The sequence below is a fragment of the Megascapheus bottae genome, chromosome 10, assembly GCF_031878675.1.
Source record: "Megascapheus bottae isolate mThoBot1 chromosome 10, mThoBot2.hap1, whole genome shotgun sequence".
NCBI classification, from domain to species: domain Eukaryota; kingdom Metazoa; phylum Chordata; class Mammalia; order Rodentia; family Geomyidae; genus Megascapheus; species Megascapheus bottae.
In genome coordinates this window covers 66,193,021-66,219,327 of record NC_143518.1, presented here as the reverse complement: position 1 = coordinate 66,219,327, position 26,307 = coordinate 66,193,021, and the positions used below count along the sequence as shown (strand labels likewise).

At 51.6% G+C, this 26,307-nt stretch overlaps 1 protein-coding gene across 1 annotated transcript; it reads left to right on the top strand.

The window, feature by feature from the left end:
- Positions 1 to 292: 292 nt before the first annotated feature.
- Positions 293 to 25,617, top strand: Lbr (lamin B receptor). Its single transcript, XM_090341582.1, is given in 18 exon segments — positions 293 to 316; positions 5,420 to 5,598; positions 6,809 to 7,033; positions 9,320 to 9,403; positions 9,478 to 9,673; positions 11,632 to 11,828; positions 14,859 to 14,913; positions 16,855 to 17,046; positions 17,416 to 17,519; positions 18,736 to 18,861; positions 23,846 to 23,884; positions 23,886 to 23,957; positions 23,959 to 24,016; positions 25,099 to 25,151; positions 25,153 to 25,180; positions 25,294 to 25,427; positions 25,429 to 25,485; positions 25,487 to 25,617. Coding segments are annotated over 17 exon segments (1,878 nt in total). The 5' UTR covers positions 293 to 316; positions 5,420 to 5,433; the 3' UTR covers positions 25,580 to 25,617.
- Positions 25,618 to 26,307: the final 690 nt, after the last annotated feature.

The following is a 26,307-nucleotide window of genomic DNA, read 5'->3' as shown; positions in this document are numbered from 1 at the left end:
CACCGGGCAGGTGGGGTCCTCCTGGCTCCCGCCCGGGTCCTCGGGTCCCTAGGGCGCAGGGCGGGAAGCCGCGGGCGGAGCGGCGCTGGGCCGGGCTCGCGGGCCGGGCCGGGCGCTCGGGCCGCTTCCCGGGCGGCTCCCCGGGCGGAGGCGGCGGCGCCACGGCGCGCGGCCAATCGCCGGCGTCGGCGACCATTCAAAAGGGCGCGCGGCCAATCGGGGCGCGCGGCGGGGGCGGGGCCGGGGGGCGGGGCCGGGCGGCGCGCGCATTCGCGGTGCGTGCTGTGCGCGGCCGTGCGTTTCCGCCGGACGGCAGGTGAGCGAGCGCCCGGGCCCGCCCGCCCCCCGCGCCCCCCGCGCCCCCCCGCGCCCCCGAGACCCCCGCGCCGGCCCCTCGGCGGCGGCGGGGCGGCGGCGGGGAGGCGGCGGCGGGCGGGGCGGGGCGGGCGGCAAGGCGGGGCCGCGCGGGCCGGGCGCCGAGGTCCCGGCCTCCCTCTGCCGGGCGCGCGGGCGGACGCGCCCGGGGAGCCGGCGGCCCTCCGTGCCCTCGCCGCGAGCGCCCAGCCGGGAGGGCGGGGCTCCGGGCCCGGCGTCCCCGGGGGGGGGCACGGTCCCCTCCGCGCCGCGGGGCCCCGCCCGTCCTGGGACGCCCGCCCGGCCCCCGGGATGCGCCGACCCGGCCGGTAGGCCAGCCGGGGCCCGGCCCGCGAGCCGCCCGGCGACACCCTGCACGACGGGGCCGGGGCCGGCCGGCCCGCGGCGGAGGACGGCGCCTCCTTCCCCGCGTGTGGCTGAGCGTGGACGGGGGACTTCCCGTCCCTGCGGAGTCAGCCGCCGCCCCGCCTCCTCGTCTTCCTCCTCCCCCCCCCCCCCCGTCCTCCTCCTCCCCACCCGTCCTCCTCCTCCCCCACCGTCCTCCCCCTCCCCCCGTCTCCTCCCCCTCCCCCCGTCCTCCTCCCCGTCCCCCTCCCCTGTCTTCCTCGGCCCCCCCCCGTCTCCTCCTCCTCCTCCCCCGTCCTCCTCCTCCCCCCCCCCGTCCTCCTCCTCTCCCCCCCCCCCCGTCCTCTCTCCTCTCCCCCCCCGTCCTCTCCTCTCCCCCCCCCCCGTCCTCCTCCTCCTCCCCTGTCCTCCTCCCCCTGTCCTCCTCCCCCGTCCCTTCCTCCTCCCCCCGTCCCTGCCTCCTCCCCCCATCCCTGCCTCCTCCCCCCATGCCTCCTCCCACCCCGTCCTCCTCCCCCGTCCTCCTCCTCCCCCCATTCTCCTTCCCGTCCCTGCCTCCTTCCCCCCCTCCTCCCACCCCGTCCTCCTCCCCCCCCCGTCCACCTCCTCCCCATTCTCCTTCCCTGTCCCTGCCTCCTCCTCCCCCTGCCTCCTCCCCCCGTGCCTCCTCCCCCCGTGCCTCCTCCCACCCCATCCTCCTCTTCCCTCCCCCCTCTTCCTCCTCCCCCCATTCTCCTTCCCGGTACCTGCCCCCTCCCCCCTGTCCCTGCCCTCTCCCCCATCCTCCCCTTCCCCTGTCCTCCCCTCCATCATCCTCTCCCCCGTTCTCTCCCCCATCCTCCCCTCCCTCATCCTTCCTCCCCTCTCCCCCGTCCTCCCCTGTCCTCCCCTCCTCCCCTTCGTCCTCTTGCCCCCCCAGTCCTACCCTCCTCCCCCATCCTCCCCCCTCCCCCATCCTCCTCTCCTTGTCCTCCCCCTCCCTCCCATCCTCCCTCCTTCATCCACCTCCTTGTCCTCCCCCTCGCTCGTTCCTCCTCGTCCCCCCATCCTCCCCTCCTCCTCTCCTTCCCCATCCTCCCCCCTCCCCTCCATCATCCACCCCCTTGTACTCCCCCTCCACCGTTCTCCCCCTCCCCTACCCTCCCCTTCTCCCCATCCTCCCCTCCTGCCCATCCTCCTCCCTCCCCCGTTCTCCGCCCTCCCCTGTCCTCCCCCTTCCCCCCATTCTCCTCCCCCCGTCCTCCCCCTCCCCGTCCTCCTCCCCACATCCTCCTACACCCCCCATCCTCCTCCCCCCGTGCTCCCCCCCTCCTCCTCCCTCCCCCATCTGGGCCTCCTCTCCTGCAGGCACTAGGAGGTCTCTCACGGCAGGTCTCCCATTCTCACATCACTGCCATACTGCAGGACCGGAGTTGATGTTGCGGGCAGCTCCTTATGTTTTTCCCAGGTGGTTGATAGTGATCAGTACTGGGGAAAGGCCTGCCGGGGTGAGTGTGGAGGGCAGGGCGGGTCCTGCACTTCTTAGACCATGAGGTTGGGTGTCACTCCTGGTGCTGAAGAAGGCGTCCAGGGGTGAGTGTGGAGGTCAGGGCGGGTCCTGCACTTCTCAGACCATGGGGTTGGGTGTCACTCCTGGTGCTGAAGAAGGCGTCCAGGGGTGAGTGTGGAGGTCAGGGCGGGTCCTGCACTTCTTAGACCATGAGGTTGGGTGTCACTCCTGGTGCTGAAGAAGGCGTCCAGGGGTGAGTGTGGAGGTCAGGGCGGGTCCTGCACTTCTTAGACCATGAGGTTGGGTGTCACTCCTGGTGCTGAAGAAGGCGTCCAGGGGTGAGTGTGGAGGAGAGGGCGGGTCCTGCACTTCTCAGACCATGGGGTTGGGTGTCACTCCTGGTGCTGAAGAAGGCGTCCAGGGGTGAGTGTGGAGGAGAGGGCGGGTCCTGCACTTCTTAGACCATGAGGTTGGGTGTCACTCCTGGTGCTGAAGAAGGTGTCCAGGGGTGAGTGTGGAGGTCAGGGCGGGTCCTGCACTTCTTAGACCATGGGGTTGGGTGTCACTCCTGGTGCTGAAGAAGGCGTCCAGGGGTGAGTGTGGAGGTCAGGGCGGGTCCTGCACTTCTCAGACCATGAGGTTGGGTGTCACTCCTGGTGCTGAAGAAGGTGGCTGTTGCCAGTTCGGGCTCTTGAGCTCAGGGCCTGAGCGCTGTCCGGGGCTTTGTCAAGCCTAGTGCTCCGCCACTGGAGCCACGGCCCCGCTCCCTCCTGTTCTGTGTATCTAGTGCTTAGGAATTGAACCCGAGTCTTCATGCATGCCAGGCCGGGCTCCCGAGCCCCAGCCTCCGGCCCCGGCCCCGTGTGGCTCGTGTGTGAGAGTGTCTGGCTGAGTGAGGCTGTCAGGCCCTGAGCTTGCAATCTTCCTGCCCTCCGCCTCTGTAGCCGTTGGTGACTTGAGGGCTGTTTGTGGCTTCCTGTGGAGGTCTGCTGTGGCTCTGAGGAAAGGCAGCTTGGGGGGCCGGGTACTGGCTGGCCTGCAGATATCTGGTGTGCATTTGGTTAGTCTTCCAATTGAATTAAAAAGTTTAAAATCTGCTTTATGTTACTATAGAGAGATTGCAATGACACGAGTCCAATAAGAAGCACATTTCTTTTTGCGCAGTGTCTTCTGTTCCTTCATTCTCTCTCCCACACCCATCTCCACCCATGGAGAGGTTGGTTTTTTTTGGTCGGTTGTGGGTCTTGAACTCTGGGCCTGGGCGCTGTCCCTGAGCTCTTAGCTCAAGGCTACCACCCTACCCCTTGAGTCACAGCTCCCCTTCCAGTTTTCTGGTGGTTATTTGGCGATGAGTCCCTTGGCTTTGTATTGCCAGGCTGGCTTTCTACCTTGATCTCCACATCCTGAGTAGCTAGGATTACAGACATGAGCTGTTGTGCCGGGCTTACCCACGGAGTTTTCATCAGGGTCCAGTGAGCTGCGCTGCTGCACTTTCTCACCCTCTTTTCCTCGCATTCTGTGCCCTCCCCCTCCCTCCCAAAGACATGCATGCGAATATACCATACAGAATTATCAAAAGTAAAAACTACTCTTTTATTTCTGTGTGTTTAGAGTTTGTTTCAGTATGTACGTTATTTTATATAAACATGATGTGCACTTAGGCATTGTGCGTCTTTGTGATTCCCTTGGTTCACTCTTGAGTATCTAGAATCCTGTATAACTTGTCATCCTAGTACGTTTTAGATCTAATTCCTGCATATCAGAGAAAACCTGCTGTTCCTCTTTCTGAGCTTGGCTTTCCTCACAACGTTGATGGCTTCTACTTCTATGTATTTCCCTGAAAGTGACATTATTTTATTTCTAAAGGCCAGGTGAAATCCCCTTGTGTATAGGTACCCACATCTACGGTGGGGCATCTTGGATTTTTTTCATATCTTGGCTACTGTGGATAGTTGGCCTGCTTGGGCTCAAGAATTGAAACTGTGAAGTAGACTCTAAATTTGTTACTCCTTTTAGATTTGAAATTACTTTTCTTGGTATTGATTGGGGTGTATCTTTATTTTTCCCCATCTGTTTCCTAGTTTATTAAGGTAATTTGTTAAATTTTTAATCATATTTCTGGGTTTTTGTTTTTTTTTTTTATTTGCCATTTCTGAGTCTTGAACTCAGGGCCTTGATACTGTCCTTGAGCTTTCTCAAGGCTAACGTTCTACCATATGAGCCTCAGCAGTACTTCTGGCTTTTCCGTGTATGTGGCACCAAAGAATTGAACCCAGGGTTTTGTGCATGCTAGGTGAGCACTCTATCAGTAGGCCACACTCCCGGCCCCAATTAAATGTATTTCTAAAGCCCTGGAAAAGCAACACAAAAATTTATGAATAAAAATGTGAGAATAATGAATAATTTTGTGAGATTATAATTTGGTTTTTGATCATTTTAGGTGGGCCACTTTTTTTTTTTTTTTTTTTGTCAGTTCTGTGGCTTGAGCGCAGGGCCTGAGCACTGTCCTTGGGCTTTCTCAAGGCTAGAGCTCTACCACTTGAGCCTCAGCACCACTTCCGGCTTTTTTCTCTGTATATGGTACCAAGGAATTGAACCCGAGTCTTCATGCATGCTAGGCAAGCACTCTACCACTAGGCCAAACTCCCAGCCCTGGGTGGGCCATATTTTTGTGTTGTACAAATGGATGCCCAGAATGCATTGTAGTTAATTCTTAGTGCTACTTACCTGTACCTCAGCCATAAAATGATTCCAGCGAGTTGCCAGGACACAGGAAGAACTCCTCTTCTGTGATCTCCATGTCAGTTCTTGTGCCCTTGGGCAACACAGTTGGGTGAAATAGTTATCATTAAGCTTCAGGGTTGTCATTTTTAAAATAAGTTGCATGCCCCCATTTTGGGGGACTCTTCTTGGCTCCACATTTTCTTTCTTTTTTTTTTTTTCTGCCAGTCCTGGGGCTTGAACTCAGGGCTTGAGTTCTACCGCTTGGGCCACAGCACCACTTCCAGCTTTTTCTTTTTCACGTATGCGATGCTGAGGAACTGAGACCAGGTTTTTGTGCTTGCTGGGTGAACATTCTACCACTAGGCCAAACTCCTGGTCCCTTAGCTCCACATTTTGACCATTTGACACATCTAGAAGGTGTATCTTAGGACTGACCTATGAAACAGTGTCAGTGTTAACTCAGTCTTTTTCTTTAAAATTGTTCAGGCTAACCCTAGAAAATGCCAAGTAGGAAATTTGCAGATGGTGAAGTGGTAAGAGGCCGATGGCCTGGAAGCTCACTTTATTATGAAGTAGAGATTCTGAGCTATGACCAGAAGTCACATCTTTACAGCGTCAAATACAAAGATGGAACTGAACTTGAGTTGAAAGAGAATGATCTTAAGGTAAGTAAGTGCTCCCGTGTGCCAGGTGTGTTTGCAGCGTGAGTGAACAACTTCTCCTGTAGACATGGTTTCTAAGCCGAGGCTCCGGCAGAAGGCAGAGGTAGGGTCCACTCCCGTTGTGTGGCTCTGGGAAGGAGTGAATCGGGTACCAGGCGTAGTTGTCATAGACTCACAGAAAGGCAAGGGTCTGCCGGTGGTAGTGTTGGCACAGGTGGGCAGTGAGGGGCCTGGACTTGAAGGGAGTTTTCCACAGATGGCCACCCAGGAGGTGGGTGCTAAGGGAAATGGAGAAATGAAGGTGACGCCATTGTAGCTTCCCAGGAGTGATGGGGATACAGCCAGGGCCGCAGGGTGGGCCGTGGGGGCTGGGACTGACACTCTGACAGCCATGAGACCTGGGTGTAGCCCATGGCCCCCAGCCTCAGGGTTGTGGGATCTCTGATCCAGACGTGCAAACCCTTATGGAAACTTTCATGCAGCTTGCTTCAGCTTTGGTACCTGCTGCTCATCTGCAACAAATAGTTGGGATCCCCTGGCTTGTGGGTCCCATTTAGTTTGCTCGAGTGACTGTGGTACCTTTGTGGTCCATAAGGCTTCTGAGGCGCTGGAAGGCACTTAGGCAGCATGGAAGGAAGTGGATAGAGCTAGGTTCCAATACACCTTCACGAACACTGAGGCTTGAATTTCAGGTAATTTTTTTGTGTGGGGCTTGAATCTAGTGCCTGCGAGCTGTCTTCAGAGATAGCTTAGCACTTCGGCTCAAGGTTTGGCACTCTACCACTTTGAGCCACAGCACCACTTCTGGTTTTCCTGTGATTAGTTGGAGGTAAGAGTCTTGTGGGGACTTTTTCCTGGGCTGGCTTCAAACTTGATTCTTAGGTCTCAGCCTTTTGAGTAGCTCAAATTACAGGTGTGAGCCACCAGAGCCTGCCTGAATTTCAGATAATTGTTATGTCAAATATAGTTTGGTTTTGTTTGCTGTCATTTAAAGATTCATAAGCATGGTTCTTAGCTTGAGGGCTACACATGGAAGAATGAATGGCTGGTATTGGCTTCCTATAACGGGTGAGAAGACCCACTGATTGCAGAGCGAGGTCATGGTTGCAGTGTTTTTCACTGCCTGGAGATTTCCATGATTGTCTTTTTCTAGCTTGACCTTGTCTCTAGATGTTGTGATTTGTGGTGAGCTCTTTGCCTTGTCTCTTTACAGCCTTTAGCATCCTTTAAGCAAAGGAAAAGTGGCTCCACTTCCAGTTCACCCTCCAGACGCCGTGGGGGCCGGGGCCGAAGCCGTGGCAGCCAGTCAAGGTCCCGCTCCAGATCCCCTGGCAGAACACCTAAAGGTTCCAGAAGGTCGGCCTCTGCTTCCTACCAGGCTGACTTTAAGGAAACCGTGAATCAAATTCTGGAAGTTAAATTGACACCGCTTATATTGGTACTGTATCCTTACATAGTGTTTTGTTTGTGTTCACTCAAGTCATTTACACTTAATTATCTTAGAGTCTTAGACGTGCAATATGTGATAACTTTGGAAGATTATATAAAAAGCAAAGTGTCTGGAATAGAAAGCATAGTTCTTTTTTTTTGCCTGGGCTTGGGCTCAGGGCCTGAGCACTGTCCTTGGGTTTTCTCAAGGCTAGAGCTCTACCACTTGAGCCACAGCACCACTTCTGGCTTTTTCTATGTATGTGGTACTGAGGAATGGAACCGAGGTCTTCGTGCATGCTAGGCAAGCGCTCCACCACTGGGCCACACGCCCAGTCCCAGCATAGTTCTTTTCAACATCAAAGAAAAGTCCTTACGTTATTGAAGTGCTGTTTTTAGCATTGTCAACCACCAAAAAAAAAAGATAACGTTTACATCTGAAGAAGATGTAGCTTTTAGGTAAAGCGGCATGTTTGCACACCTTGTTTTACAGGGTTTAAGTTTTATGTGTGCCGTGGAGACACCTCCTTGCTGTCAGTGTTGTTGCACTTGATCACATCCCTGTTTAGAAATGGCAGTTTCAGTGGGTGACTTGTAACAGTAGTGGAAAATAAGAGGTGTGACGCCTGCAGGTGCCACGTAACTCACAGGAATTCTTAGATGATAGGCCAGATGGACCACTTTCCATTTATAAAGGAACTAGGATTAGCTTGTGTTCTGTTCACATAATTGTGTCTCTTTTTCTGCATAAAATGTACTTCTTTTTTTGTTGTTGTTGTTTGTTTAAACTCAGGGCTTGAGTGCTGCCTCTTCGCTTTTTTGCTCAAAGATAGTGTTCTGTCACTTTGAGCCACAGTCCCACGTCCACCATTTTGGTGGTTAGAGAAAAATCTCATGAATCTTCCTTCTTGGGCAGGCTTTGAACTATAATTCTAAAAGCTCAGCCTGGGGGCCGAGAGTGTGGCCTAGTGGTAGAGTGCTCGCCTAGCATGCATGAAACCCTGATTCAACTCCTCAGTACCACACACATGGAAAAAGCCTGAAGTGGTGCTGTGGCTCAGGTGGCAGAGCACTAGCCTTGAGCAAAAGTGTCCAAGGACAGTGCCCAGGCCCTGAGTTCAAGCCCCTGGACTGGCAAAACAAAACAAAAAACTCAGCCTCCTGAGTAGCCAGGACTACAAGGGTGAGGTCACCAGCACTCGGCAGTACACGGCTTTTAATAATTTATTTTGTGTGTGTGCTGGGGCTTGAACTCGACCTGGGTGCTATCCCTGAGCTCTTGCTCAAGGTTAGCCCTCTACCAGTTGAGCCCCAGCACCACTTCCAGCTTTTCTGGTTGGAGATTGGAGATACGTGTCTCACAGACTTCTCTGCCCATGCTGGATTTCAGTGGCCCTCCTCAGATCTCAGCCCCCTAAGTAGCTTGGATCACAGCTTTTAATAATCTTCACAATACTAGACGATAGACATACTGCTTTGTATTGGAGCTAAATTGTCAGACTGGAAGTATATATGGTCTAGATATGGTATACATATACTTTTTTTTGGTTGTGGCACTTGGATCCTGGGCACTGTCCCTTGAGCTGAGTAGCTCAAGGCTGATGTTCCACCGTTGGAGCCACAGGGCCATTTCCAGTTTTCTGGTGATTATTTGGAGTCCCCTGCACTTTGATGCCAGGACTAGCTTTGAACCGTGATCTTGAGATGTCAGCCTCTTGAGGAGCTAGGATTACAGGTGTCATAAATTGTACAGATGTATGGTAATTGAGTTCGATCCTGTAGAGTTTCTCCTTCTGAATCCTCAACATTATGTGTTTCTATAAGGAGGTACTTTTATACATCTGATTATCTCCTTGGAGTAAACTCTCACAAATGAGATTGCTTGGTTGGATGTATAACACAAAGCAGGTGCCTTTTATAGATTTTCTGATAGCTTTAAAAAAGTTATGCCAGTCATCAATAGTGTATAAATTTTCATTTTTTAAAATTCCCCCCACCTTTTTTTTTGCCAGTGTGATTAGAGATTTTCAAAGCTCATTGTTCTACCTTTTTCTTGTTACTGTGACTTTGAACATTTGCCTCTGAGTTGATCTCTCACCAGCAAGGTGATTTAGTAAGGACAGGTGCGTTTTTGCGTTTACTTTGTAGGGACTTCAGTGGAATTCCCTAGAATTAAGGCTGTGAAAGCCCTGGGCTTCGCGTTATTGTTTGATAGCATAGTAGCACTATGTTACTGTGCTGTTCCGTTTTACTTGGTGACACTTTTTTGGACTAACGTGCTTTATGTTCCATTTAGAAGCCATTTGGAAACAGTGTCACCATCTACAATGGAGAGGCGGAGCCCAGGGAGAGCAGTGACATGCCTCCTACTAGCTCCAAGGTAGGAGCCGAAGCAGTGGTTAACCCTGCTAATGCTTGACTGTCGATTCTGAATGCTCTTTGCTTTTTACTTAGGAGAGATTGATTTTGTCACAAGAAGGCAGTTATTTGTCTTCACAATATAGTCTTCGTCCGAGAAGAGAAGTGGTCCGTGTGAAAGAATCAGATGCTAAGGAAGAGCAGCTTGTTACCAGAGAGCCTGACTTGCTGAGCAGCCTCAGAGTGACGCCCGCTCCGCAGGGGAAGGGCTTGGAGTTTGGAGGAGTCCCTGGTAGGTTGGCAGTCGGTCAGGGGGTCTGGCAGCGGGTCTGGTTGCTCCTGGGCTCCTTGGAAATGCCTCTCCGAAGCCTGCACAGGATGAGTAGAAGGGAGGCTGAGTGCAGCTTTGAAGTAGAGGGATGCAGTGTGGCTGTTTCAAGCAGAGTCGGGGAAGGGCTGGAGGCTGACCTGAGGGCTGTGTCTAGGAAGGCTGGTGGTCCATAATTAGATGTGGTGGGCCTGCCTTGGGCATGGCACTGGAAGGCAGCTGCACACAAGGCCTGCGCTGGACAGGTTTGTGAAGGTCAGGAATGCAGTGTGCAAAACGTTTGGATTTATTGAGTGAAAGTTTGCGCGCTGTCTTGTTAGCCAATGGTTCTCATCCTACGTGGCTGCCGGTCTGCCACCCGTGGTACCTGGCACCATGTGCAATCTGTAGCCTGCTCACTTCCCTGTGTTCTGATCTGTGGTTTGCTGGTGTCTCAGCACTTAGTTCCTGAGGTGAGTTTGCTCTTTGGGGCTGGCTTTGTGCTTTTTCCTTCCTAATGCTTCCGAGTGGCTGTCCCCTGGGGGTCAAGGGAGCTTTGTTTAGGTATATATACACATACCTATATAGCGGTATTCTGTGTATGTTAACTTTATTATCTTCAAGTAGTTTCCCCAAGCGGTTTATGAATATAGTACGTCTTGATTGGTGTTACCCACCCTTTCCTGACTCTGTGAACTATGGGCTGCTTTCCCTACCACTCCCTTCCCTGTCCGCTGCTCTGCCCTGGACCCCACCCCTTTCCTGGTGCTCTTTTGCTGGGCTCTGACCCAGACTTTCTAAAAGACTAGACTATTTGTGCTCTCCATAGAGCTACTAAAATTTCAGTTTATTTGTAACCCCTTACGTACAACCCAATATGTTTATTTGCAGCTTTATAGGCACATTCTACTAGGGAAACCATGCAACCTCTGGTTTTCTGGGTCTGGCTTACTTCACTTAAAATTTTGTTTCCAGATCTTTCCATTTCCTTGTATCTTTGAGCCTTTATTTTTTAAAATATTTTTATTGTAATTAATAAAAGGGTTACATGATATTTGCCAGATAGAAGGTGCATTAATTCACATACATTGATACCCTTTCACATGTCTTGGTACCCATTACCCTCCCCCCCAACCCCCTATGCAAGTATCATAATTTGAACTCAGCCTCACACTTGTTCAGTTGAACCACACCTCCAATCTAGCATTTGGCTGGTTATTTTGGAGATGGAATCTGTTGGACTTTTTCTGCCCAATCTGGCTTTGAATTGTAATTTTTCTGTCTTTTGAACAGCTTGGAGCAGGTGTAAGCTGGATTAGGAGGGTTTTGATTTTTTTTTTTTTTTTGGTAGATTGTGGGACTTGAACTCTTGAGTCTGGGCGCTCTCCCTAAGCTCTTCAGCTCAAGGCTACCACCTATCCCTTGAGACACAGCACTTCAGATTTTCTGGTGGTTAATTGGAGATAAGAGTTTGACAGACTTTTGTGTCTGGATCGGCTTTTTTTTTTTTTTTTGGCCAGTCCTGATGCTTGAACTCAGGGCTTGAGCATTGTCCTTGGGTTTTCTCAAGGCCAACATTCTGCCACTTGAGCCTCAGCACCACTTCCAGCTTTTTCTATGTATGTGGTACCAAGGAATCAAACCTGGATCTTCATGCATGTTAGGCAAGCACTCTACCACTAGGCCAAACTCCCAGCCTCTGGGCTGGCTTTGAACTGAGATCCTCAGATCTCAGCCTCCTGAGTAGCTAGGATGACAGATGTGAGCCACCTGAATTAGGAGTTTTTGATGATGGATTACAAACTGATCTGAGATAACCAGATCTGAGTTTTGGCACTGAGGGGTGGACAGTGGTTTTTAAGCTAGTACTAACACAGTTAACTAACTGGATTAAATGGAGATTGGATTTCCCTGAGCCCTGACTCCGCACTGCTTGCCTACAGGAGCGCTGCTCATAATGCTGGGCCTGCCTGTCTCCCTCTTCCTGCTGCTGTCCATGTGTGCACAGGAAGACCCTAGCCTGCGGAATTTCCCTCCGCCTCTGCCTGCCTGGGGTGACTTATGGGAGGCCAGAGTATGTGGAGTCTACGTCCTCTGGTTTCTTGTTCAAGCCCTGTTCTACCTATTGCCAGTTGGGAAGGTAAGTTTTTGTTAGTTGGGCATGTGCGGTCATATGAGATTTTCCTAAGGGCTTTCCCATGTTTGGTTGTTTTGAGATGAGAAGCTGTCATTATTGGACAGAACTCCCGAAACTTATTATTCTTGTACCCTGTTATACTTGTTATTAAGTAGTACTTTAAAAATCTAAGTTAGCTGGGTGTCCAGCTCACACTTGTAATCCTAGTTCATCCACTAGGCTGAGATCTGAAGGTTACAGTTTGAAGCCAGCCTGGACAGAAAAGTCCCTGTGAGATTCTTACCTGCAATTAACCACTCAAAAACCACAAGTGGCGCTGTTGCTCAAGTGGTAGAGCACTAGTCTTGAGCACAGAGAGGCCCAAGTATAGTGCCTAAGCCCTGAGTTCAAGCCCTACAACCAGCAAAACAAAGTAACCTTCCCTTCCCTCCTGATTTAGGTGTGTGTGTGTGTGTACATGCATGTGCACATGCTCCAGTTCTGGGGCTTGAATTCAGGGCCTGGCCACTGTCCCTGAGCATTTTTGCTAAAGGCTAGTATTCTAGTATTCTGCCACTTGAGCCACAAAGTCCCTTTTTGGCTTCTCGATGGTTAATCAGAGGTAAGAGTCTCATGGACTATCCTGCCCAGGCTGTCTTCAAACCGCAGTCCTTGAATCTCAGCCTCCTGAGTAGCTAGGATTACAGGCGTGAGGCACTAGCATTTGGCTTGATTTAGATACCTTGTATAACTTGTCAAACCAGGTTAAAAGGAACAGACTAGTTTGAAAAATGGCCTGAGTCTTAGCTGTGACAGCCAGGGGAAAATATCCCCATCACCCACATCAGTGTGTATTTTTTTTTTTTTTTTTTTTTTTTTTTTTTGCCAGTCCTAGGCTTAAGCTCAGGGCCTGAGCACTGTCCTTGGATTTTTTTCTCAAGGCTAGAGCTCTACCACTTGAGCTTCAGCACCACTTCCGGCTTTTTCTAAGTATGTGGTACCAAGGAATCGAACCTGGGTCTTTGTGCATGCTAGGCAAGCACTCTACCACTAGGCCAAACTCTCGGCCCCATCAGTGTGTATTTTTGAGGGCTCATTTTATTGGTTGTGGTGCTTAGACTCCTGGCCTGGGTGCTGTCCCTGAGCTCTTCAGCTCAAAGCTGTCACCATACCCTTAAGCCACAGTGCCACTTCCAGTTTTCTGGTAGTTAATTGGAGATAAGAGTCTCATGGTCTTTAGTGCCTCAGATCTCAGATTTCTGAATGGCTAGGATTACAGGTGTGAGCCACTGCTCCTGGCTGAGAGCTCACACACACACACACACACACACACACACACACACACACACACACACACATATGTATTTTTTTCTTTTTTGGCCAGTCCTGGGCTTGAACTCAGGGCCTGAGCACTGTCCTTGGATTTTCTCAAGGCTAGAGCTCTACTACTTGAGCCTCAGCACCACTTCTGGCTTTTTTCTATGTATGTGGTACCAAGAAATTGAACCCAGGTCTTTGTGCATGCTAGGAAAACACTCTATCACTAGGCCAAGCTCCCAGCCCCGAGAGCTCATTTTAAATCATTAACTGACAGGCTGGTAGCTCAGGGGGCTTGAGTCTGTGTATTTTCCAAACTCCTATGATAGCCTTTAAATTTGTTTCCATTGTTAAGTGTACTTTTCTTAGAACATTTTTCTTAGACGTATTTTCTTAGATATATTTGAAGGATCACAGTCTTGGCATTGCAGTTTGCCAGCTGAAGAGCAGATCAATTCCTCTGGGAGTGGTTCAAGCTGGTGACAGTCGGTTGCATCTGCAGACAGTGCATGCCTGATCTCACCAGTGGCAGAGTGGGTTCCATCAAGTAGGAGTTATAGTCATAATATAAATAATATATAAATACAAATGCAATGGTTGTCTGCATATGTGTGTATGTGTACCTGCGTGTTCATAGTACATAATAAATACCGAAGATGAGGATCGTGAGAAAGGACTGGGTGCGGTCCTGGGATCTCCCGACAGGTAATGTTTCCCTCCTGCATGCCCCTGTGTGGCTGATGAAAGGATACCGACAGGGGAGGCCTTGTTAGTGTCTCTGCATTGGGCAGTAGACGACCATTGCTGCCCTTTTGTGCCCGGAAACTTGTTGCCCACCCAGTAGAAATGGTGTGTTTTGGGAGCTCTTTTCATGGGAGCTGCCATGTGAGTAGTTCTTTGCTGGGCTGTGTGATGACAGCCTGCTCCCGTGACGCAATCAGATGAGTACTGTGTGAACATGCACAGGAATTGCGTGCGTGGTGCTGGGTGATGGCGCCCGTGCGCGCCTGGTGAGTGTCAGCAGTGGACTCAGAAGCATGACACGGGGCCATGGCGGATGTGAGCAGAGGCAAGGTAGTGAGTGTTTTGGGCTGGGCACCACTCCGTGCGTAGGGAAGGGTTTTCCGCATAGCCGAGTGGTGCCATGGGATGCGGGGGGAGCCGTCATCAGAGTCCGGAGACACAAGAGGTTTCTAATTATTTGTATTTAGGGTATATTCCTGAAGGTGGAATTGCTTCATCAAAGGACTGGATGTTAAGATTTTTGCAACATACTACCCTATTTCCTACAACAAGATATCCTCTTCATTGGGCGTGATGAAGTTGAAGAGATTAAGAATGTTATGGGTTGTTTTGTTTTGTTTTGTGATCATTGGGCGCTGCCCCTGAGCTCTTTAGCTCAAAGCTAACATCCTGCCCCAGGTTTGGGTGTTGTCCCTGAGCTCTCTAAGCTGCCACTCTACCCTTGAGCCAAGCCCCACTTCCCATTTTTCTAGAGGCTAATTGGAAATGAGTCTCAAGTTCTTTTGTGCTGGGCTGACTTTGAACTTCCAGAGTAGCTAGGATTACAGGCGGTGTGAGCCACTGTGCCACCAGCTGTGGATATCATATATTGTACTTTAAGAGATCATTTTGATAGCTTTGTTGAGATGTCATGAACATACCATCAATTTACTTGTTTCAAATGTACAGTCCAGTCAATTTGCTCTTTTAATGTAAAATTCTCTTTCTTTTAAGGTTGTCGAAGGAACGCCTCTTGTGGATGGAAGAAGACTCCAATATAGATTAAATGGTGATTTCTTTTAAAACTAATGAGTTGAGATAATTTTTCTACTCTTTAAACTGTCCAATCTGATTTCATCAACACGTAAACCTTAGGCCATGTAAGGTAACATAGCTCCTCAGTCACTCTTGGTGTCTTGTTCCCCTCCCTTCCCCTCCCCTTCCCTTCCCTCCCCTCCCCTCCCCTCCTTTTCTTTTCTTTTCTTTTTTTTTGCCAGTCCTGGGCTTGAACTCAGGGCTTAAGCACTGTCTGTGGGCTTTCTCAAGGTTAGAGCTCTACCACTTGAGCCTCAGCACCACTTCCGGCTTTCTCTTTATATGTGGTACCAAGGAATCGAACCTAGGATTTTGTGCATGCTAAACAAGTGCTCTACCGCTAGGCCACATTCCCAGCCTCTTGTATTTCCTTCCTGCTGGTTTTGTGGCTTGAATTTAGGACTAAGGCACTAAGGCACTGTCCCTGTGTCCCTGAGTTCCTGAGTCTCTGAGCTCTGTTGCTCAAGGCTAGTGCTCCTAACACTTGAGCCCAGCGCCTTTCTGGTATTGTTTTTGATGGTCAGTTGGAGCTAAGAGTCTAACTGCCTCAGCTGGTGTGTGGAACTGAGATCCTCAGATCCCAGCCTGCTGGGTAGCACAGTTTACATGTGTGAGTCCCGAGGGACAGGCCAGGGATGGCGCCTGCTTCCCAGGCTGGCCTGGCCCTTCCTCCCTGCGGCTCTGCTTGATGGTGTGACTAAAGTCTCTTGAGGGCATTGTGAAGCTAACCCAGCCGTAAATATTGATAGTTTTATACTACGTTGCTCCACCATAATAATGGGTTATGACATTAGCGTTTAAGCTTGGCCTGGCTTTTTTCACTTTTAGCCATTTGACTTTGGGCCCTGGCAATTGGGGTTCAGTGTGTTGGTGAGATTCTGTTTTGTACCTTTCCTTGCAGTGTTTTTGGTGTAATTCTTTTTTTTTTTTTTTCCTGCCAGTCCTAAGGACTTAGCTCAGGGCCTGAGCACTGTCCGTGGGCTTTCTCAAGGCTAGCACTCTACCACTTGAACCACAGCACCACTTCTGGCTTTTTCTGTGTTTGTGGTACCGAGGAATCGAACCCGGGTCTTCGTGCATGCAAGGCAAGCACTCTACCACTAGGCCAAACTCCTGGCCCCCTCCTTGCAGTGTTTTAATAGCAGATAGTGAGTGAAGCTTGATGCTTGTTCCTATAATACCAGCTACTCAGGAGGTGTAGTTAAGAGAGTTTGGATTTTAGATTAGTCAGGGCAAAAAAGGTTGATGAGACCTTATCTAGGAGAATAACGTGGGTGTAACTGTAACCCCAGCATTTGGGAGGCAACAAGGAAGACCTAGAGTTTAAGGCCAGTCTGGGCAGCACAGCAAGACCTTATCTCAAGGAAAAAAAAACAAAAACATATCTTTTTTTTTTTGTCGGTTGTGGGACTTGAACTCTGGACCTGGGTGCTGTCCCTGAGCTCTTCAGCTCAAGGCTGCCACCCTGCCCCTTGAGCGGCACCACCTCTGGTTTTCTGGTGGTTAATTAGAAATAAGAGTCCTACGGACTTTAGTGTCTGGGTTGGCTTTGAACCATGATCCTCAGATCTCAGCCTCCTGAGTAGCTAGGACTAGAGGCGCGAACCACTGCGCCTGGCTTGTCCTATTGCTTCCTTTTTTTTTTGGCCAATCCTGGGGCTTGAACTCGGGGTCCGAGCACTTTCCTTAGACTTCCTCAAGGCTAGAGCTCTACCACTCAAGCCACAGCACCACTTCTGGCTTTTTTCTGTGTGTGTGGTACTGAGGAATTGAAGAAATCAAACCCAGATCTTCATGCCTACCAGGCCAGCACTCTGCTGCTAGGCCACCTCCCGGCCCTTCCTGTTTCTTTGTGAGGGTGTGACTCAGGTGAGCCTTCAGTTCACGAGGAACCTTCTGCTTTCGTTGTTTACAGGTTTCTACGCTTTTGTCCTGACGTCTGCTCTTGTTGGAGCAGCTGTCTTCTGGGGCGTGGATCTCTCTTGGGTGTACAGCCATTTCCTTCAGCTTGCACTTGCGGCTACGCTGTTTTCAGTGGTCTTGAGTGTTTACCTCTATGCCCGCTCTCTGAAGGTGCCCCGGAGTGAGCTGGCACCCGCCAGCTCTGGTAAGCAGTAGTGGTTCATTTGTGACGGTTACGGGTGGTGCTTCTCAGTGGCCTGAGTGTCCCACATTCCCAGCAGCCGTCTCTAGAAGTGTTTCCTTAGCTTCATTTTATGGAGAATGAAGACAAGTGAGAAGAAAGAAAAATTAAAGGATAAAGGAACTTAAAGGAAGTTGGAGAAACCTTGTAGCTGTTTTGGATGCAGGAACTGGCCCATGGCCTCAGGGTGGGGAGGGCGGGGGCTGCCGCTGCCCCTGTGTGAAGCCCTTCTCCCGCCCCCTCTCCCTCTGGTTTGCAGCCAGCATCCGGGGTTCAGGCCCCCATCTGGACCTGGGGCATGATCTGGGTAAAGCCTCCTTTCTCCCTTTTCAGGAAATGCAGTCTACGATTTCTTCATTGGCCGTGAACTGAACCCTCGAATTGGCACTTTTGATCTCAAATACTTCTGTGAATTGCGTCCTGGACTGATTGGATGGGTAGGTCTTGTTCCTTTTAAAATCTTCATTTATTTTAATAGTGCACATTCATCTTGTGTTCAGAAAGAAATGTACGCTATTTTAGAGCAAGAAGTAGGTGTAGAGTTTTAGGAAGTACAATTTTCCGGACTTCTGTCTTTCTATTACCAGAGGGATATCTTGTTAGAAGTTTTCCAATTTGTATTTAACATTAAAAAAAAATCACCTTGTACTTGTGTACATGGATTTAAAGTAAGAGAAAGCGTATTTTATTGCCTTTTTTTTTTTTGTCCTGCGGCTTGAACTCAGGGCCTGAGCATTTTTCTTGGGCTTTCTCAAGGCTAGCACTCTACTGCTTGAGCCACAGCACCACTTCTAGCATTCTACCACTAGGCCATGCTCCTGGCCCTGTTGTAATTTTTTATTAGTATAAAAGTGACGTACAGAAGGGTCACATTAGTTAGGTAAAGAGTACATTTCTTTTTGGACAATGTCACCTCTTCTGTTTTGGTTTATTCCCTTTTTAATAAAAGGTTTTTTTTTGTTGTTGTTGTTTTTTTATCGGGGTCTTGAACTCTGGGCCTAGGTGTGGTCCCTGAGCTCTTCAGCTCAAGGCTACCCCTTGAGCCACAGCACCTCTTGTGGTTTTCTAGTGATTAATTGGAGATAAGAGTCTTACAATGCTGGGTCTGGCTTTGAACCGTGATCCTCAGGTCTCAGCCTCCTGAGTAGCAAGGATTGCAGGTGTGAGCCACCACATCCTGCAAAAGCTTATAGAAGACTTGTACAAAGTAAAAATGCAAAGTTCTGGTCTCTGTTCCCTCTCCTGCCCCACCCTCTGCAGTGTTGACATTAATTGAGGCTGACCACAGCAGGAAGGGCTGTGGTCCCACAGGCCCAGCCCTGTGGCTTTATGAGGCCCTCTGGCAGTGCCCCCTGTGGGCACCTCCATGCCCCACACCACAGCTGTTCTGTTCCTTTGTGGTAGTCTCCCCCCCCCCCCCCCCCCCCCGCATCCTCTCACCTCCTGTGGTTCTGGTGTGTGACCCCTCCCGTCTCTGAGACCGTGACACCCTAGGCAAGAAGATCAAGCCACCCTTAGGGGGACGTCCAGCGTTTTCTCAGGCCTGAGTAAGGTCTGTGTGGGCAGGCGTGGGTGGGGTTGAAGTGTCCTGTTTTCATTGCTGGCCCAGGGCCTCGGTACCCGGGGCTGTTAGCCTGCCCTTTCTTACTTCAGGTGATGGTCAATTTGGTGATGCTCTTGGCTGAAATGAAGGTGCAGAACCGCACCGCCCCGTCTCTGGCAATGGCCCTGGTGACCAGCTTCCAGCTCCTCTACGTGCTCGATGCTCTCTGGAACGAGGTACTGGATTTTGATTTAGTTTTTGAGATAAGACTTCACTGTGCAGCCCCCCCGAGCTTACCTTGAGTTCCTGCCTGGGACTCCTGAATATGGGCTTTATGTCCACCTGAGGTGGTTAAAGAGCAGAAGCCTTGGAGTCCTGCACTCTCAGAGTAGATGGGGTGGGGACAGGACACAGTCTGCCGTGCTGCAGCGATGGGGCAGGAGGCCTGGCACTGGGGCAGAGAGAGCGTGGTGGTGCTGGCTGCTCAGCATTTGGCAGGGGCAATATCTCTTCTCTTCAGTATTGGAGCCGGGCGTGGGTGGCTCACATCTGTCATCCCAGCGGCTCAGGCCTGAGGAGCGCAATTCAAAGCCAGCCCAGGCAAGAAAGTCTGTGAGAGGTGGTGCTGTGGCTCCAGGGGTAGGGCGGTAGCCTTTGAACCGAAGAGCTCACACGGAGAAGTATTTGAAGGGTGTAAGGTTGGTGGACCTTGGTCTTCTGGTTTTTGAGTGATGGCTTGTTTGTACAAACAAAATCTGACATGAACGAGTGGACAGACTGTGAGATAAAGATGTCTCCAGGTTGTCAGGAGACAGCTGGCTCTTGACCTGGGGAGATTGCTTGTTGCTCATGGTTGTTGTTCAGGCGCACCATGTGCCGTGGGAGCATGGAGCCACTGAAGGCTGTGAGCGTCCCCGGGACACTTCCCACAGCCAGCATGGAAACTCATATGTGTTCAGATAGCTCCTTTCTTGGCTAAAAATAATTTCTCAGGCCTATGCTGTATCTATTTTTTGTTTTTATTGTTACCTTTAAACCATTTCCTCTAAATTCCAAGTCAGGTTTTTTATTGGGGGGGCACGGGTTTGAACTCTGGAGGGATCCAGTCTTTTTGTCTGTCTTTTCTTGCTTTTGTTTTGCAGCAGGGTTTTGTTGACCTTCTGCCCTCCTGCCCCTACCTGCCCCGCACTGGGGCACCTGGCATGCTCGTCCATGCCAGCACATCTTTCAACCATGAGGGGCTTTGAGAGTCTGCTGACATTTGGAGAGAAAGCCTCTGAGTCTGAGACAGTTTTTTGTTTGTTTTATTTTTTTTCCTCTTTTCTACTAAGCATGATTGGCAAGGGTCTCAGGAACAATCAACAAGTTTGACTCAGCTTCTGTGAGTCCAAAAGTGAGCTGATCTTCAGATTTACTTTTTTTTTTTTTTTTTTGCTAGTCCTTTTTTGCTTGCACTCAGGGCCTAGGTGCTGTCCTTGGGTTTTTCTCAAGGCCAGCACTCTACCACTTGAGCCACAGCACCACTTCTTGCTTTTTCTATGTATCTGGTACCGAGGAATCAAACCCGGGTTTTTGTTCATAGTAGGCAAGCACGCTACCACTAGGCCAAACTCCGGACCCAGGAATTAGTATTTAACAAGGCTGTTATGAGTACAATGCCATCCTTTCTACCCCTTGTCTCATTTTTCTTCATTTTATAGGATGTGCATTACCTTCTTGACTGTATGTTCCCGCCTCTGCTCTCTGTACTGAGGATGGTCTTAAATTTGGCCTTGCATGCAAGACCAAGGAAGACTCGCTCTGCAGTGCATAATTGGGCAGCGGCAGCGGGGAGCCCATCAGCACTGCTTCTCCCTGCAGGCTCTTGTCACTCCTGCCTCCCCAGCCAAGCCAGGTGCTGTGTGCTGGCCAGCGCAGGTCCATCTGCCCTCCCCCTTCTCCCTACCCTCAGCATCATGGTGGGTGCTCTGTCTTTACACTCAGTCAGGGCTTCCTGCTTAGAGGCTGTATTCTGCTACTTAAGCCGAGCTTCTGGCCTCCTCTGTCTTCTGTACCAGGAAGTGGATCACAGGCCCTAGAAGTTGGTATGTACAGGCATCAGGATGAAGGCCGAGTGGGCCTGATCTAGAATTTGGCCTCCATAATTCTGTAATGACAGAATCTCTGTCATTCTCTGTAATTTTTGGTCCTTTTAACTTCCCAAGAAATGCCCTTGGGGTTACCAGTTTTGTTGTTGTTGTTTGTAAAACTTCTTAATCTACAAATTATATACATAGCAGATATATACATACATATGTATATATCTGCTATGTATGTAATTGCTATATATATATATATATATATATTGTAGGAGGGGGGTTACGATTTAAACACATCCACTTGTGCACACAAATCTCGCCCCTTCCATTCTTCTCCCCTCTGGCTGCACCTTTTCCCCCATTCTAAACCTTGTTTGTTTCCTGACTCTCAGTTTTGTCAAACTGAATTGTCCCAAGGCTTCACCGTGTGGAGTGTAATGCAGGGTACTTCCGTCAGCACGATCATGCTTGCATTCTTAGTCCCCTGTGTGTGTTTACCTGGAAGGTTCTATTTGGGGTCTGTGATGCACCTATGAGAGAAAACATGGCCTTTTGTCTTTCTGGGCCTGGCCTGCTTCACTCAGTAGGGCTATTTTCCAGATCCATCCTTTTCCCAAGAAGTGATAAAATTGGTTTTTCCAGATGGCTGAGTAAATGAAACTCGGTTGTATATAAGCCACATTGTCTGGATCCGTTCTTCTGTTGTAGGGCAGCAGACTCTTTCCCTAACTTGACTGTGATAAATACTACTGTAGTGAACATGACTATTCAGGTGCTGGTCCTGGAGCTTGAGCACAGGACCCTGGGCTCTGTCCAGAGCTGCTGTGCTCCCTGCTGGCTCTGTACCATGTGGTCCTCAGCCCCACTTCCAGGTGTCTGGTGGTTAACTGGAGAGGAGTCTCCCAGGCTGGCTGGCTTCTGACTTCACACTTTGATCCTTAGATATTGTCAGGGATGCTGAACATTTATTTCCTCATGCACGTAGTAGCCATTTAAACTTCTCCACGGTGTCTTTGTGGCTCTTTTGCCCATTTGTTAGGTGGGTTCTGGAGTCCTCAGGGTCTTGTTTTTATTTTTAAGCTGTTTATATGTTCTTTGTTGACACTGGGGACTGAACCCAGGACGCTGCCCCGGCTGAGTTCTTCCGAGCCCAGGGGTTCTGGTTTATAAGACTCCGTGTACATTTTAAGTTATTGGATGGATTATTGGCAGAGACTTTCTGCCATTCTTTGGGGTCTCCCTTCAGCAAGACGATGGTACCTTCTGTGCTCAGTGCACTTCTGATGGTCAGCAGGGATTCTCAGGAACTTTCTGCCTGTGCCAGTAAGCTGGCCTAGTCTCCCTATCCCTGCAATTGCAGGGTTCCAGGCCAGACATGAATGCATTTGACTCAGAGTTGATAGACAGGGTGAGAGATAGAGGTCCAGTGTAAGTCTGTGTGGCTATTCAGTTCTGGCACTGTCTGGTGAAAGCTGCTTTCTGCAGTTGAGTTTTCCACTCTTTGGTCAGGTGTCCGTTGGCCATGGAGTAGGTACTTACTTCCAGGTCTTCTGATCTGTCCCCTTGGTCTGGGGGTCTGCTTTTTGCAGCTACCAAGCCAGTTTTGTTATTTTGGCTTTGTAGTATAAGTTGAAGTCTGGCGTTGTGTTGCTGCTGCTGTTGTCGCCAGTTGCCTCGGCTACTCCAGAATAGAATTCCACAGGAGTGTTGGGGTCTCTGGGGTTTCAGGAGACACTGCATTGCATCTGTGCGTTTCTGCAGCAGTGTGGACCAATCCAGCCCCGTGAGTCCCTCCCACATGTTCACCTGTGTGTGCTCTCACACCCAAGGCTGGTGCTCTGCCACTTCAGCACCTCAGCCAGACCTCGGCCTTTATGGGAAGTCTCATGGACTTGCCTGCCCAGGCTGGCTTTGAACCTCGATTCTCAGAGCTCAGCCTGCTGAGAGGTAGGATTTCAGATGTGAGCCACTGGTACCAGCTGTATGGTTTTCTCTGTAGAGGTTTTTTCTTCCTTTGCTAGGTTTTTTCTTAGATATATGCTTTTTTTTTTTTTTTCCCCCTCCAGTCCTGGGCTTGAGCTCAGGGCCTGAGCACTGTCCTTGTATTTTCTCAAGGCTAGAGCTCTACCACTTGAGCCTCAGCACCACTTCTGGCTTTTTTCTATGTATGAATTGAACCCGGGTCTTTGTGCATGCTAGGCAAGCACTCTACCAGTAGGCCAAACTCCCGGCCCCTAGATATATGTTTTCTTTTCTCTCTGCTGCTATTATGATTTTTTTTGGGGGGGGGGTCAGTTGTGGAGCTTGAACTGTGGGCCTGGGCACTGTCCCTGAACTCTTTGGTTCAAGGCTAGCACTCTACCACTTGAGTCACAGCTCCACTTCTGTTTTTTTTTTATGTGTGTGTGTGTGTGTGTGGTTAATTGTAGATAAGAGTCTCATGGACTTTAGTGCCTGGGCTGGCTTTAAACTGTGGTCCTCAGATCTCAGCCTCCTGAGAAGCTAGGATTACAGGCGTGAATGAGTATTTTAGGTCCTCATCCCAGTCTTTCTTGAGCTAGGAACTCTGCCTTTTTTTTCTTGGCAGGTACTGGGTTTGAACTCAGCCCTGCCTTCCCTCAGTTTGTTCTCTACCACTTGAGACATACCTCTAATCTGGCTTTTGGCTAGCTATTTTGGAAAGTCTAGTGAACTTTATTCTTGCACTAGCCTCACACCTTAGTCCTCAAGACTTCAGCTACCTGAGTAGCTAGAATTACAGGTGTGAGCCACTAGTTTGCACAGAGGTTTCCAGCCCTGTGAGCATGCGCTGGACTGCTAGGTGGAGAAGCCCTCCTGGCAGGCACCTGTGGGTGTCCAGTCCAGGCCGACGTGCCAGGAGAATGTTCTGTTCCCTGCCTGACGTGGTGCTGGGTGTAGGCTGGCAGATGAAAACTCGTGGCCCCCATGTCTAGGGACGTGACAGTGCCATAGAGAGAATCACGAAGGCCAAAGGATGGCAGGGCAGGGCTGTGGACCTCGAATGAAGCCCGGGCCTGAGTGCTGGCCCCTGGGGGCCGGGCAGGTGCTGCCCTGGGTGGGGACTCCTGTGTGAGTCCTGTGTTCAGCGGCTCCTCCCCCTCCCCCTGCCCACCCTCCGCAGGAGGCTCTGCTCACCACCATGGACATCACGCACGACGGATTTTGGGTTCATGCTGGCATTTGGAGATCTGGCGTGGGTTCCATTCACCTACAGCCTGCAGGCCTTCTACCTGGGTCCACCACCCCCAGGACCTGTCCTGGCCAGTGGCCGTGCTCACCGCAGCGCTGAAACGTGAGTTTACCCCCAGCCTGTGTCTTCCTGCCTGTCGTGGCCGTTCCATTGGTCACAGTTCGGCTGGGAGTGATCTGGGGTGATGGGGAATGAAACGCCTGGTGATCCCAGAGGAGGTGGGCATGAGGTGTGGGGGAGGGAGGGAGGGAGGGAGGGAGGGCTGGTGGAGGACAGCTGAGGGTCACGCAGCCTGATTAAGGGTGTCACTAAGCTGTTGAAAGAGGGCTGATCCTCCACCAGAAGTCGAGTCACGGGGTCAGTCAGCACGGGACTCAGTGTCAGCGCTAAGGTCTCAGGTGGAGGGAACGCAGAGCCTTTGGCACCTCTGTGAACAGGTCTGGGAACAGTGGCCACAGAGGCATTTGTTTTGCTGTGGGGCTTAAACGTAGGCCTGCCCCTGAACTCTTGTTCAAGACTAGTGCCCCACCCACTGAGCCTCAGACCCCAGGGACTCCCCCGCCCTGGCCAGCGTGGAACCATGGATCCAGAGATCCAAGCCTCCTGAGCAGTTGGGGTTATAGTCCCAGCCCCACCCTGGGCCCTGTCCCTGAGCCCTTCAGCTCAGGCCTACCGCCCTACCCCTGAGCCGTCACAGCACCTAGAGGTTAATTAGAGATAGGATTCTCAGGTTCTTTTGTGCTCTGGACCTTGATCCTCAGATCTTAGCCTCCTGAGTCGGCCGGAGCCACCCTGCCATGCCGCCTCTTCCCTCCTTTCTTCCTCCCTCCCTCTCTTCCTCCCTCCCTCCTTTCCTCCCTCCCTCCTCCCCTCTCCCCTCCTCCCTCCCTCCCCTCCCAATGGGCTGTTAGGTCTTCCTGGCTCAGGGCCTGCCTCATGGTGGGGGGGGGGAGGAGGAGGGAGGAGGAGGAGTGTTAAAAAGACTGAGGAGGTGCCCAGCTCCTCCTGCCTGGGGGAAAAAGGAGGGTGTCCAGCCCCGCTCTGGCACCACAGAGCACCCCTGGCCCCCGCGGCAGTGGCACGGTTTCTCAGAGACAGACGTCACCAGTAAGGGAAGATCTGGATTATTTTAACTGTTAGATGAAGCCCTAAGTTATTAACAGAAAAAGGACTTCACCTTGCAGTCTGTGGCTATGTCATCTTCCGATGTGCAAATTCCCAGAAAGATACATTCCGGAAAAAATCCCTCGGACCCGAGGCTAGCGCCGTGAGTACTCCATCGCCGCCTCCCTCCCACCCCCCTCCTCCCCACCACCCCTCCCCCAGAGCTCGCTCCGCTCGGCTCGGCTGGGCTCACGGGCTGTCCTCCTCTTGCCCAGACCTGAGCACCATCCCCACACCCACCGGGAAGAGCCTGCTGGTTTCCGGCTGGTGGGGCCTCGTCCGACACCCCAATTACCTGGGCGACCTGGTCATGGCACTGGCCTGGTCTCTGCCGTGCGGCTTCCGCCACCCTCCTGCCCTACTTCTACGTCCTCTACTTCACCGCCCTGCTGGTCCATCGCGAGGCCCCGGGACGAGCGGCACTGCCGGCACAAGTACGGCCTGGCCTGGGAGCGGTACTGCCAGCGCGTGCCCTATCGCCTGCTCCCCTACGTGTACTGATCACTGACGGGATCCGAGTGGTGGTCTCCCTCTCCCCTCCTCCCCATCCTCCCTCCCCCTCCTCCCCCTCCCTCCTCTCCCTCCTCTCCACCCCTCCTCCTTCCCCCTCCCCCCTCCTCCGCTTCCTCCTCCCCTTCCTCCCCCTCCTCCCCCTCCTCCCTCCCCTCCCCTCCCTCCCCCTCCCCTCTCTCCCTTCCTTCCTCCTCCCCTCCTCCCTCCTCCCCCTCCTTCCTCCTCCCCCTCCTTCCTCCTCCCCCTCTTTCCTCCTCCCCCTCCTTCCTTCCTCCCCCTCCTTCCTCCCTCCTCCTCCTTCCTCCCCCCTCCTCTCCTCCTCCCCCTCCTTCCCTCCTCCCCCCTTCCCCTCCCCTTCCTCCTCCTCCCCCTCCTCTCCTCCCCTTCTTCCTCCCCCTCCCCCCTCCTTCCTCCTTCCCTCCTCCCTCCTCCCTCTCCCCTCCTTCCTCCTCCCCCTCCTTCCTCCCCCTCCCTTCCTCCTCTCCTCCTTCCTCCTCCCCTCCTTCCTCTTCCCCCTCCTTCCCTCCACCCCCTCCCCCCTCCTTCCCTCCTCCCCCTTTCCTGGCCTGGCACCTTCCTGTTGTGTCACCTTTGTGTTTTCTTTAAGTTAGGCCAGTTGATATGAGGAACAAATGCAAATGAAGACTCTAGACTTTACATTGTAATGGATTTCTAGTCCCTAAAGCTTGGGAAGCAGGGCTGTCTCTTCACGCAGA